This window comes from Trachypithecus francoisi, unplaced genomic scaffold (genome assembly GCF_009764315.1).
Source record: "Trachypithecus francoisi isolate TF-2019V2 unplaced genomic scaffold, Tfra_2.0 Contig01461, whole genome shotgun sequence".
In the NCBI taxonomy this organism is placed as follows: domain Eukaryota; kingdom Metazoa; phylum Chordata; class Mammalia; order Primates; family Cercopithecidae; genus Trachypithecus; species Trachypithecus francoisi.
The window spans coordinates 17,000,033-17,013,622 of record NW_022681433.1 but is presented as its reverse complement, the minus strand read 5'-3'; the positions used below and the strand labels follow the sequence as shown (position 1 = coordinate 17,013,622).

Here is a 13,590-nt window from a genome sequence, read left to right as displayed (position 1 = left end):
TACAAAGTAGGAAGTTTGGAGGGATATACCAAAGCATTAACTAGTAGCTATCTCTGGGCGATAGGATAAAGGATGGTTTTAATTTTCTTATTTTGGCTTATTTGTATTCTCTGTGCTTACCTAGTTCTTCATGATGAACATGCACTACAGATATAACATTTTTTGAGTGATTAAGCAGAATAAAAATATGCTTATTGATATCTGTATCTTTTATTCTTTTCACTTTATGCACATAATGTATCTAAATGCATAAATGTCAGTAAAATTGACTTTATGCCTAAAAGATTATTTTACATGTTTTTCTCCCCATGCATAAATTCCTCCACAGCTCTCCACCACCCTCCCTCGACTGCCGCCAAAATGCTTCTTCAAATCTTATGCGTACAAACCTGAAGGTTTTCATTCAAAGCCTTGTCCTGTTGCCAGGGTGCTACGGTGGCGGGCATCAAAAAGACACCAACAGTGCCCAGGATGCTGAGTTCTGTGATGTAGGTAATTTTTATAAGAACCTTAGCCTTAGGGGGTAAGTTTCCAACACTTACAATAAAAATGTCCTGAAACAGAAACATGACTTAGTGTGCAACTTGAAAGCATACCCGTTATATGCCAGCTAAGTCCATGTACTTCTTAAGAAACTTGAATGACAACTTGCCAAGTTCTTCCTCAGAAAACAGTAATAAAAGCTAAAAGACACATTGGTGGGGCTAACGGAGAATCCTGAAGCCATTCACCAGTGGTGGGAACAGGGTGATGTCCGTGGCAGGCAGACGGAGAGGGGCCCCCTTAGCAGCTGAACTGGGAAGAGGCACTCATGGACTCTGCCCCAGGGGGCTCCGATGTGTGAGCTCCCTGCACGGGTGGGCCCTGCTGCACAGACAGCCTCCACAAAGCCCTTTCTTGAAGACCCTCCCTGACCTCCACGGCACCCAACACCACTTTTGCCAGAAGGTGCAGAACAGGGCAGTTTTTTCTAAGCTTGGCCCTTGCTTAATTATTTTACCCTATGGTAATTTCTCATGTTATTTTTATTTATGTTTTAGAGACAGGCTCTTGCTCCGTCATCCAGGTTGGAGGGCAGTGGTGCAGTCATAGCTTAATGTAGCCTTGAAACCCCAGGTCTAAGCCATCCCCCTAAGTAGCTGGGACTACAGACACCCACCACCATGCCTGGCTGATTTTTAAATAGTTTCGTACAGATGGGTTTGCCCAGGCTGGTCTCAAACTCCAGGCCTCAAGTGATCCACCTTGTGCTCCCAAAGTGCTGGGATTACAGGTGTGAGCTACCACACCCAGACTATCATGTTAATTTTTTTTTTTTTTTTTTTGAGACAGAGTCTGGCTCTGTCTCCCAGGCTGGAGTGCAGTGGCCGCATCTCAGCTCACTGCAAGCTCCGCCTCCTGGGTTTACGCCATTCTCCTGCCTCAGCCTCCCGAGTAGCTGGGACTACAGGTGCCCACCACCACGCCCGGCTAGTTTTTTGTATTTTTTAGTAGAGATGGGGTTTCACCATGTTAGCCAGGATGGTCTCAATCTCCTGACCTCGTGATCCGCCCGCCTCGGCCTCCCAAAGTGCTGGGATTACAGGCTTGAGCCACCGCGCCCGGCCATCATGTTATTTTTTAATAAAAAGTCTTCAGCTTTCTTTTATTGGGATGTTGATAATCACTATACAAGGCGGCAACCCCATGACTAGCTAGTGCAGAAAAAAGAGGCTAGACACATTTTTTTCTGATAACTACGCAGAGATCCTCTCAACATCCCCAACTATGTTCACCATTCTAATTGACCACACTATCATGAAAATTTTCTATATTTAGATTAGGATTAATTTAGGCTTAAAGGTTAAATTGTTACTTTTGACACCAAAGACATCCATTTACAGGATGGAAATAAATAATAAAGAGGTGATTATTAAATACTTAATGGTGCTGACCCTTAAAAGAAATGTATGTATAAACACCTGGGGTTCATTTGAGAGACTGCCACTTAATAGAGTGGGATTGCAGTTCTGTTTCTGGGTAGGATCTAGATGGATGCAGATAATGTCACTTCTGTTATAACACACCAGGCAATCTACAAAATCATAACTTGTCTTGAACGCATCAACCAAGAGAACTGAGTTCCAAAGAGGGGACAGATGGGACACAGGAACTGTGTGAACTCCTCCCGGCTGAGAGTGGGTGAGCTTGCTGGTTTAGAATTGGGAGCTCCTGACCCAAGGGGAGTTTGCATTCTCTCACAGGCATTTCCCCACATCCCCACAGCCTTCCACTGGGCCCACTGGAAAGGCTGGGCAGGGCAGGAGACCAAGGGGGAGCACCTCTCAGTGGAGCAGGTGTGGGGCCACTTCCCTGGATCCTTTCCTCACAGGAAGCAAAAGCCTCCAGCTGCTGGGGGAGGGGCAGCAAACTCTCACTTCCAGAGCTGCGGGGAAGGGGAAGAAATAAACCAGGGATCGATCAGAAGCCTTCCTTACTAGCCCCTGCCCAGGTGCTTGAAGAGTTTTCTTCATTTTCTTTTTCTGTTCCACTGCTTCAGAGAGGAACAGCCACCTCCGCCTGGGGCAGGGGATGACACCCTCCTAGGCCCAGGACCCTGCGCTAGTACAAAGCAGGGGTTGCTACAACTGGAGGAAAGGCAGGAAACTGTCCCCCAAACAACTCTTAACAGACACAAGGCAGAATTTGGCTGCCACTAAGGTAGGACGACGAACAGAAGTGCTAAGAAGTTCCCACCCTAAGGTCCAGGACTGCAGGCCCTGACTGAGACTGAGGCTGAACCAGAAGAATGCCCCTGCCCCACCAGGAGCCTCGTGCAGCACATCAAGCAACGGCAGCCTAGCACTGGGGGAGGGGAAGAGTGGCTGTAACCACCTCTGTCGGACAGTGTGCAGGGTCTGCTGAAAGCTGGGGGCAGAAAATGAACCTCAATGAGAATAGTTCTGGATCCAGGAACCAAGAGGCACAAGGTAGTGGCAGTCCACCACTAGAGGAGTTTGACACCGAGAGTAATAATAACAACAGAGAGTAATGATAACAACAGCAGAACTCAAACTCAGCTCTTCAACCCCTTCAGCTCTTCAACCCCTACACTAGTCTGAAAGAACAGGAGTTGCCATTTCTGGGCATAAATGCCATTTATTTCAGTCTCTCTTCTTTTACGCACAGTGTCCAACATTCAATCACAAATTCCAAAATACACACATTTTTAAAAAGCAAGGAAAAAATGACCCAATGTCAAGATAAAGCAATTAACAGGCAGATCCAGAGATAACCATGACACTGCAACAGACAGGACTGTGATTAATATATGAAAAAACATACAGAAAATGTGAGGAATACATATGAATAGATGGAACCTTTCATTAGAGAGACTGAATTATATTTTTAAATGTCAAAAATGCTAGAAACAAATACACTATCAAAGTTGAAGGATTTGACAAGCCTATCAGCTGACTGACAATAGCTGAGAAAAGAATGAATGAACTTGAAGCTAGGTCAATAAAATTTTCCAAAATAAAACACAACAAGAAATAAAAGTGGAAACACAGAGCTCCAAAAGCTGTGGTGCAATATCAAATATGGTCTAACGTATATGTATTGAAGTCTCAGAAGGAGAAAGAGACAGAGAGAATGAGGGAGAAGAAATATTTCAATAGATAAGGGTCAAGACTGTCCCAAAATGAATGTGAGACAATCCAAACTCAGAGAAATCCAAGCAAAATAAGCAATACATTTTAAAAACAACATATGTACATCACAGTCAAACCACTGAAAACCAAAGATAAAGAGATATTGAAGATAGCTTGAGAAAAAAGATACCTTCACATATAGAAGAACAACACAAGAATTAGAGCTGACTTCTGGTCAGAAACCATATAAGCCAGAAAACAATAAAGCAACATAATTAAAATGCTGAAAGGAAAACAATAAACTGTCACCTAGAATCCCATACTCAGCAAAAAAATATTTTTCAAAAATGAAGGTGAAAGATTCTGTGAGATAAAAGAGGAATGCACTCCTCGCTAGCACACTTGCACTAGAAAAAGAAAGAAAACTTTTTGAATAGAAGGAATATTTCTTTGTATCTATACAAAGAAATGAAGAGCACCAGAAACAGTAAAAATGAGAATAAATGTAGAGACATTTCCCCTTATTTTTAATTGCTTTAAAATATAGTTGATAATCACATAAACAGAACTAAAGACAAAAGCCACATGATTACCTCACTAGACACAGAATACGTCTTTGTACAATTCAACATCCCTTTATGTTAAAAACTCTCAGTTAACTAGGTATTCATGGAACATATCTCAAAATAATAAGGGCCATTAATGACAAACCCACAGCCAATATCATACTGAATGGTCAAAAGCTAGAAGCATTCCCCTTGAAAACCAGCACGACACAAGGATGCCTTCTCTCACCACTCCTATTCAATATAGTATTCAAAGTTCTGGCCAGGGCAATCAGGCAAGATAAAGAAAATAAAGATTATTCAAATAGGAAGAGAGGAAGTCAAACTACCTATGTTTGCAGATGACAAGATCGTATATCTAGAAAACCCCATTGTCTCAGCCCAAAAGCTTCTTAAGCTGATAAGCAACTTCAGCAAAATCTCAGGATACAAAATTAATGTGCAAAAGTCACAAGCATTCCTATACACCAACAGACAAGCAGACAAGCAAATCATGAATGAACTCCCATTCACATTTGCTACAAAGAGAATAAAACACATAGGAATACAGCTAACAAGGGAAGTGAAGGACCTCTTCAAGGAGAACTATAAACCACTGCTCAAGGCAATCAGAGAGGACACAAACAAACGGAGAAATATCCATGCTCATGGATAGGAAGAATAAACATCATGAAAATGCCCATACTGCCCAAAGTAATGTATAGCTTCAATGCTACTCCCATTAAACTACCGTTGACATTCTTCACAGAATTAGAAAACACTAGGTTAAAATTCATACGGAACCAAAAAAGAGCCTGTATAGCCAAGACAATCCTAACCAAAAAGAACAAAGCTGGAGGCATCACACTACCAGACTTCACACTATACTCTAAGGCTACAGTAAACAAAACAGCATGGCACAAGTACAAAAATAGACACTTAGACCAACGGAACAGAATAGAAATCTCAGAAGTAACACCACACATCTACAACTGTCTGATCTTCAAAGTTCTGGCCAGGGCAAACCTGACAAAAACAAGCAATGGGGAAAGGATTCCCTATTTAATGAATGGTGCTGGGAAAACGGGCTAGCCACATGCAGAAAATTAAAACTGGACTCCTTCCTTAAACTTACACAAAAAATAATTCAACATGGATTAAAGACTTAAATATAAAACCAAAAACTCTAAAAATTCTAGAAGAAAATCTAGGCAATAGGCACAGTCAAAGATTTTATGAGGAAAACATCAAAAGCAATTGCAGCAAAAGCAAAAAACTGACAAATGGGATCTAATTAAACTAAAGAGCTTCTGTACAGCAAAACAAACAATCATCAGAGTGACCAGACAACCTACAGAATGAGAGAAAATTTTTGCAATCTATCCATCTGACAAAAAGGTCTAATATCCAGAATCTACAAGGAACTTAAACAAATTTACAAGAAAAAAAACAACCCCATTAAAAAGTGGGCAAAGGACATGAACAGACACTTCTCAAAAAAACACATTTATGTGGCCAAAAAAATAAGAAAAAAAACTCATCACTAATCATTAGAGAAATGCAAATCAAAACCACAATGAGATACCATCTCATGCCAGGCAGAATGGCAATTGTTAAAAAATCAAGAAATAACAGATGCTGGCAAGGCTGTGGAGAAATAGGAATGCTTTTAGTCTGTTGGTGGGAATGTAAATTAGTTCAACCATTGTGGAAGACAGTGTGGTCTTCCTCAAAGACCTAGAACCTGAAATACCATTTGACCCACCAATCCCATTACTAATGGGTATATACCCAGAGGAATATAAATCATTCCATTATAAAGATACATGCACGTGTATATTTGTTGCAGCACTATTCACAAAAGCAAAGACATGGAATCAACCCAAATGCCCATCAATGATAGACTGGATAAAGAAAATGTGGTACCTATGTACCATGGAATACCATGCAGCCATAAAAAGGAATGAGACCATGTCCTTTGCAGGAACATGGATGAAACTGGAAGCCATTATCTTCACAAACTAACCCAGGAACAGAAAACTAAACGCAGGATGTTCTTACTTATAAGTGGGAGCTGAACAATGAGAACACATGGACACAGAGAGGGGAACAATACACACTGGGGCTTGTTAGGGGGCTGGGGGAGGGAGAGCATCAGGATAAACAGCTAATGCATGTGGGGCTTAATACCTCGGTGAGGGGTTGACAGGTGCAGCAAACCTCCATGGCACACGTTTACCTATGTAACAAACCTGCATGTCCTGCACATGTATCCCACAACTTAAAAAAAAAGAATAGTTGAATATATAACAACACATTGTAGGATTTACAATATATGAAGAAATAAAATACATGACGACAATATCACAAAGGATATGGGAAAAAAGAAATGAACGTATACTGGTTGTAATGTAATGTATTCTGGTTGTAAGGTTCTTATGTATGTAGTAGTATAATATTGTAGGCTGTATGTGGTTAGTTAAAGATGTATATAGTAGTAAACCCTAAAGCAGTGCTGACCAGTGTAACTTTCTATGATGATAAAAATGTTCTATCTATGCACTAAGTAATAAGATAGCCACTGGCCACAGGAAACATTTTATTTTATACTTAAATGTAAATATCCACATATAATAAGTGGCTACCATATTTAACATATATTTAACATGTGGCTTTAGAGCAACAATCAAAACTTTAATTTTTTTATTTTTTGGGACAGGGTCTCACTTTGTTGCCCAGGCTGTGCAGTGGCGCCATTATGGCTCATTGCGGCCTCGACTTCTCGGGCTCAAGTAATCCTCCCACCTCAGACCCTTAAGTAGCTGGGACTACAGGCATGCATCACCACACCCAGCTAATTTTTGTATTTTTTGTAGATTTGGGGTTTCACCATGTCGCCCAAGCTGGTCTTGAACTCCTGGGCTCAAGTGATCCATCTATCTCAGCCTCTCAAAGTGTTGAGATTACAGGCATGAGCAACCACACCTGGCCAACAATCAAAACTTTTTAAGAGAGATATAACTGGCCGGGCGCGGTGGCTCACGTCTGTAATCCCAGCACTTTGGGAGGCAGAGGCAGGAGGATCACTTGAGGTTAGGGGTTTGAGACCAGCCTGGCCAACATGGTGAAACGCTATCTCTACTAAAAATACAAAAATTAGCTGGGTGTCGTGGTGTGTGCCTGCAGTCCCAGCTACTTGGGAGGCTGGGGCAGGAGAATCGCTCAAACTGGGAGGCAGAGGTTGCAGTGAGCCAAAATCACGCCACTGCACTCCAGCCTGGGTGAGAGTGAGACTCTGTCTCAATAAATAAATAAATAAATAAAAGATAGAATTAATAAGCCAATAATGGAGATACAATGGAATCATTTAAAAAACAATACAAGAGAAAGTAGGAAAAGAGAGGGAAAGGAACAAAGAACAAATGGTACAAATAGAAAACAACTAGCAAGATATAATATAAATATATATATAATTTAGATATAAATCCGACCAGATTAGTAATTGTATTACATAAAAATGACCTAAACAATACAAAGTGCAGAAACTATCAGATTGGATAAAGCAGCAAAATTCAACAGTATGCTATCTAGATAGTATAGGGTTATGGTGACAAGTCAGTCTAGATGTTTTGAAAAGGAGAAAATCATCAAATGGTCATATAAAATGAAGTCTTGGACACATTGCCATTTAATCTGGCAATGAGGAGGACACAAGTCGTCCTAGGCGGGCACTGTCTTCATCCTTGGTTTCGGCACCACAATTTTCTCTTTATTTTACCATTAAGTATCCTTTTCTGTTACTTCCACACTTAAATATTGGGGATTACAAGCTAGACCTCTATCTTTACAAACAGTATATTAAGAGTTTTAAGACAAATATGTCCAGGTGGCCATGGGAAAATGAAGCCACGGGTCTTTCCTGGGGGAAGGCAGGAAAACCTTAGATGGAGGGATTCCTAAGCTAAGATTTGTTTGTTTGTTTAGAGACAGGATCTTACTCTGTTGCCCAGGTTGGTGTGTAGTGGTGTTATCACAGCTCACTGCAGCCTCAAACTCCTGGACTCAAGTGATCCTCCCACCTTGGCCTCCCAAAGTGCTGGGATTACAGGTATTGTTATGCACCTGGCATATATGGTATTTATATAACAACACATGAATACCATATATTATGATATGACAACATTATAGTCACAAGATGTCAAACACATTCTGGGAGACCTGAAGGTTTGGGTTAGCAACAGTTCTGATCGGACTTTACCCGCAGGTAGTATCTCTTGTGAAGACTGTTTTCTTGTGGACCATATTCCTAGGGAAATATGTAAGTATTTAGGAGGAAACATTTACCAACTCACATAGGAGGACAACCTGATAATATTAAGTGGCAGCCTCTCAAATGAACCCCAGGCTTCTATACACACAGTTTGGCCATACATAGAGCTAGCACTGTTAACTGTTCAATCATCACCTCTTCATTGCCTATTCCCATCCTGCAAGTGGTATCTTAGATGTCAAGACCAATAATTTACCCCTTAGATCTATATTAATCTTGAATGTGCCCCTAGCCCCAGCAAACATTAAATTTTCAAAACACCATGGCCATGTGTCACCCTCGGAGGCGATACTCAAACATATGGCCCCATCTGCAAAAACAACTAAAATACCTGCACTAGAGTTAGACACTGACTACACGCAGTCTAGCACCTGCCAGAGGCCTCGTGAAAACACCCGATATTGAAGGAAAGTAGTCCAGTCGACCTGCCAGCTGTTCCCGCGTCCACGCTGTCCAGGTCACGTCCCTGCTAAAGCCAATCACCTAAAAGCACAGGAACTGGGCCCAAGCAGGATCCGGCAGAAATGCCTCCCTGCTTTATGACTGGACCATCTGCTGGGTGAGATTACTTCCAGGAAAACTGTAAATATATCACACTCTTCTTTTTTTTTGAAGCGGAGTTTCGCTCGTCGCCCAGGCTGGAGTGCAATGGTGCAATTTTAGCTCACTGCAACCTCTGCCCCGCGAGTTCCAGCAATTCTCCTGCTGTAGCCTCTCCAGTAGCTGGGACTACAGGTGCCTGCCACGACGCCCAGCTAATTTTTATATTTTTAGTAAGATGGGGTTTCACCAAGTTGGCCAGGCTGGTCTCGAATTCCTGCCCTCAGGTGATCCGCCTGCCTCAGCCTCCCTAAGTGCTGGGATTAAGGCGTGAGCCATTGTGCCCGGCCAATGCATCACATTCTTATCAGACGATGAAAATTATATACCTCAAATGTTATCATTTTCTCTATCATTCTTTCTGGAAAACTTGGTTCCCAATGACAGGCCTAGCTCTTCCTGTTTGTCTGGAACTATTGATACCGTTTCCTCCTTGGTTCAGATAAGTCAAATGGGTCTGACTGGCATGGCTTCCCCTTACTTAGAGCAAGTGAAACTCTGGGGCCTACAGCAGTGTAAATTATCTCAGCCTCTAGCATGAATTTCATATTTCAAATCCTGTTCTAACTCTCTTTCCCTTTCCTGTATGCACATGGCATGCACACCAAGCCATACCGGAGCATCCTGACTCATCAGGTAAGCGCCATGGCCCTGGGTCACAGCTTCTCGGTACTCTCGCTGGGCTTCTTCCTTCTCTTTAATCTGGAAAAGATGATTTTTAAATCATTCCTTACATGGAGAGTGACTTCAGACTTTAACGAAGAAAACAACATCAATGTTTATTAAAACTCAGGCAAAAACTAAAAACTGAGTCTAAGGTGAATGGAAACTTAAATAAAGTGATCATCGAAATGTTCTGGTAAGAACTTGAACCAGGAAAGGCCAACTAAAGAGAAGTCTCTTTCAGTTGTGATCAAAACATTTCAGAATCAATAGTGAAAAAATTTTTTTTTGGTTGGGAGTTTATGTGGAACAAAACATAATTACTTTAAATTTAGGAAATTGTAGTTTATAATTTTAACTGTGCACTAATCCTTACAATAAACAAAGAATTAATCAACTGTTGTTTCTTTATTTTTTTTAGAAAGTTATAATAGCTTTCATTTCAGCTCGAATCCCTGACCTCAAGTGATCTGCCTGCCTCAGTCTCCCAAAGTGCTGGGATTACAGGCATGAGCCACCCCACCCAGCCCTCTTAAACTTTTCATGCTGAAATCACTCTTGGCACTGTATGCCAAGGCAAAGAATGTGCAAGACACTGACGACAAAGACTGGACAGATGGGGTAGAAACCCTTCATCAGGGAGAGATGTTTAAGGGAGGCTCACTGTGCAAGAATTGGTTCTTCAAAGAATATTCTTTTTTTTTTTTTTTTTTTTTGAGACGGAGTCTTGCTCTGTCGCCCAGGCTGGAGTGCAGTGGCCGGATCTCAGCTCACTACAAGCTCCGCCTCCTGGGTTCACACCATTCTCCTGCCTCAGCCTCCCGAGTAGCTGGGACTACAGACGCCCGCCACCTCGCCCGGCTAGTTTTTTGTATTTTTTAGTAGAGACGGGGTTTCACAGTGTTCGCCAGGATGGTCTCGATCTCCTGACCTCGTGATCCGCCCGCCTCGGCCTCCCAAAGTGCTGGGATTACAGGCTTGAGCCACCGCGCCCGGCCTATTCTTGTTTTATGATAAGGCTGCTACTCAAGCTTATAGCCATGGGGACTCTGGAAACAAAGATTCTGGGAAATGGAAGCTGACTTTGAAAGCAGAGAGCGGGCACGATGCATCTTCTCGCCTTACCTCTCCAACTATGTGCTTCCCATTGATGAAGGCTTCGAAGCCACACACAGCGGCCTTGTCATCCAAAGGAAAGATGTATTTTGCCTCAATGGGCACATGACTTTTATTTGTGTATGTCTGAAAAACAATGACCTGAAGAAGAAAAAAAGCCATACATCTGATGAGACCACATGGACTACATGTGCAGGAACAAGGACGAATGAAAATGATTTTGCATATTTATTTGAATTTCCTTGAATTTGTATCACGTCCCTCAAATTCCCAACCCTCGCTTCACTTCTGCAATGGAGAGCCAGTGTCATGTGATAAAAGGCACCAGTTCCACGGTTAGGCGGTTCATATATGTCCGACTGGAATAGAAGCCACCTGAAGTGTGTCTTACCAACACTGACTTAGCACAAGCAATATAGCTCTTGTTAAGACGGCTGGAAAATTGCCCCTTTTGACTTGTGGACTTTGATGTCTCCTTAGTGGCATCACTCCTTGGCTGGAAACGATTCCAGAATAGTCCTTCTATCCTATCGGCTCTCAGGACTTGGCATTTCCTCCTGGGGACCCCTCTGTGGCTTTCCCTCTCTCCATACAGCCCTCATCTAGCTCCTCATCTCTCTGAGCCTTGGTTCTTCCAGAAGCAAGTCTTCTCCACTCCTCTCTGTTGTCTGTACTATCTAATTAATCTTTCCAACAGACTGTTTTCATCACTCCTTCACTCAGGAAAAGGCGGGAGTCTTTAAATATTTGAAAATTAAGAAAAAACTCAGAAAATTAATAAACAGTAAGATTTTAAACATGTGACAATAATAAGGCAAAAATATTTAATGATCTGTAATCAATAATCCAGGGAAGAGACAAAACTGAAAAACTAAAAGAAAATCTAACTTATTTGAAAACATTGTCCACACCTGGATTTGCTGCAAGCTGGGCTGCCCCTAGGGTGTGTAGGGTGCCAGGCAAAATTGTTCAAGGAGTCCTTGTTAATATAAGCAATTTGAGTCTCCCCAAATCAGCAGGTCAGCACCCTCCTGGAGACAGAATCTCCTGCCATCCTGCAAACGAACACCTCGCTGGCCAGTGGGTAGGATTCCTGGAATCCCGGTCTGGCCAGCCACCCAAGATGAGGCAAAGGTGTGTCCTGGAGTTTCCCAGTGATCTGGGCTACGCTGCATGCAATGAATGGTTAGAGTGTGCCTGGCGGGGAGGCCCCGGGACTGGGGCCCACCTAGCACTCACTGGGAGGATATCAGACACTGTCCCCTTGACTGTGCATGGAACTCCTTCTCCCCCTCTCTTGGATTTCCCCAGTTTTACCAAACCCTCAAAGGCACGTATGCTTGCCCTGAGTCTGATAATCAGGATCACTATCTCATTGTACTTGGTGGAGACTGATGTTTCTTCATTTGCAGTAGCTGTCCTGCCTGTTCTAGTTAGCAGACCTGCCTTGCGCGCGAGTCCCCAGACATCAGGCCTGTGTCAGCTGCACCTCTTTGTATATCACACTGTGTGGCTAGGCACTCACAAAGGTCAGTAATTTTAGATAATGATAATAAAAGCATTTTTACCTGGGCTTAGAACAGAAACTAATATAATGTAACAAATTTTGACATCTTAATTTTCTTCTATGAGATAAACCCATTATGTAACTAAGCTTAACATTATTAATTTATTCCAAGAAGGGTCAAAATGTATGTGCCATGCACATATAAGAATCTACACCCCAGCCTCTGCTTGGATACTCAAGCTCAGTCTACAGTCTGGCTGTTTCATCATAAAATGAGTGAGAAATTCACTGCTAAATAGAGAGTTATTTTGTGGCAAACTTCCCCAGGAACAGGCCTCTTCGGGTTTGAAATAACAAATGGTACAAGTTATGTAATCCCAAATAAGGCATGGAGCACACACGCCTCTCCATGTAACCTAGTTATACTTTGTCTTGCATGTAAAAACAATGCCCTAAGTCCTTTAAATTTATTAGATCCAATAGCCACAACACTGATGGGCAGGTATTATTGTTTCCATTTTACACATGAGGAAAACGTGGCAAAGAAGTAACTTTCCCAAAACTCACAGCACTAGAAAGAATAAGCAGGAATTCAAAGCTAAGCCTTACGAACTCCAGACCCTTTGCTTTGTATGATCTACCACGCCGCACTACGGTGTACTGGTTAAGAACCCGGACGCTGGAATCAGAATGATCTGAGTTCAAATTTGGGCTTTATCGTATTGTTTGTCCCTGAGCCTCAGCTTCCTCATCCAAACAATGGGCATAATTATAGCACTTGGCTCATGGAGTCTGAGAGAATTAAGTACTGCATGTGGAAAACTCAGCTGAGGGCCTGACTCTCAGGACGTGGTAACCATTATGTTTACCAATCCTAAGTGGTGCCAAAGGGATTGGCAGAAATAGAATATGTCCCACAAACGCACCACAAACCCACAGCTGGGTCTTTTCAAAGTCTACGATGTTGCTCTGAGCTGCCTTGAGGATGTGCGTATGGGTCAGAGTGGGCCCAGGGGTGGAGGTCAGCTAGATCCAAACTGCTCTTCTCACCTGACACCCCGTCTCCCCAGTTTAAGGTGGTCACTAAAATGGAACTAACTTCCCTCTACAGGGATCAGAACACCACGGCACTGTACTTGAATGTTCTCAATCTCCTAAAAGGCCTTTATGGTTGTTCAATACAATCTTCAGTGTCAA

General features: G+C 42.4%; 1 protein-coding gene across 1 annotated transcript in view; it reads right to left on the bottom strand.

The window, feature by feature from the left end:
- Positions 1-13,590, bottom strand: part of PARP4 (poly(ADP-ribose) polymerase family member 4) — a 100,227-nt gene that overhangs the window by 45,542 nt on the left and 41,095 nt on the right. Inside the window, 3 exon segments of the mRNA XM_033236866.1 lie at positions 390-554; positions 9,723-9,809; positions 10,896-11,027. Of these exon segments, the coding sequence (XP_033092757.1) occupies positions 390-554; positions 9,723-9,809; positions 10,896-11,027 (384 nt within the window).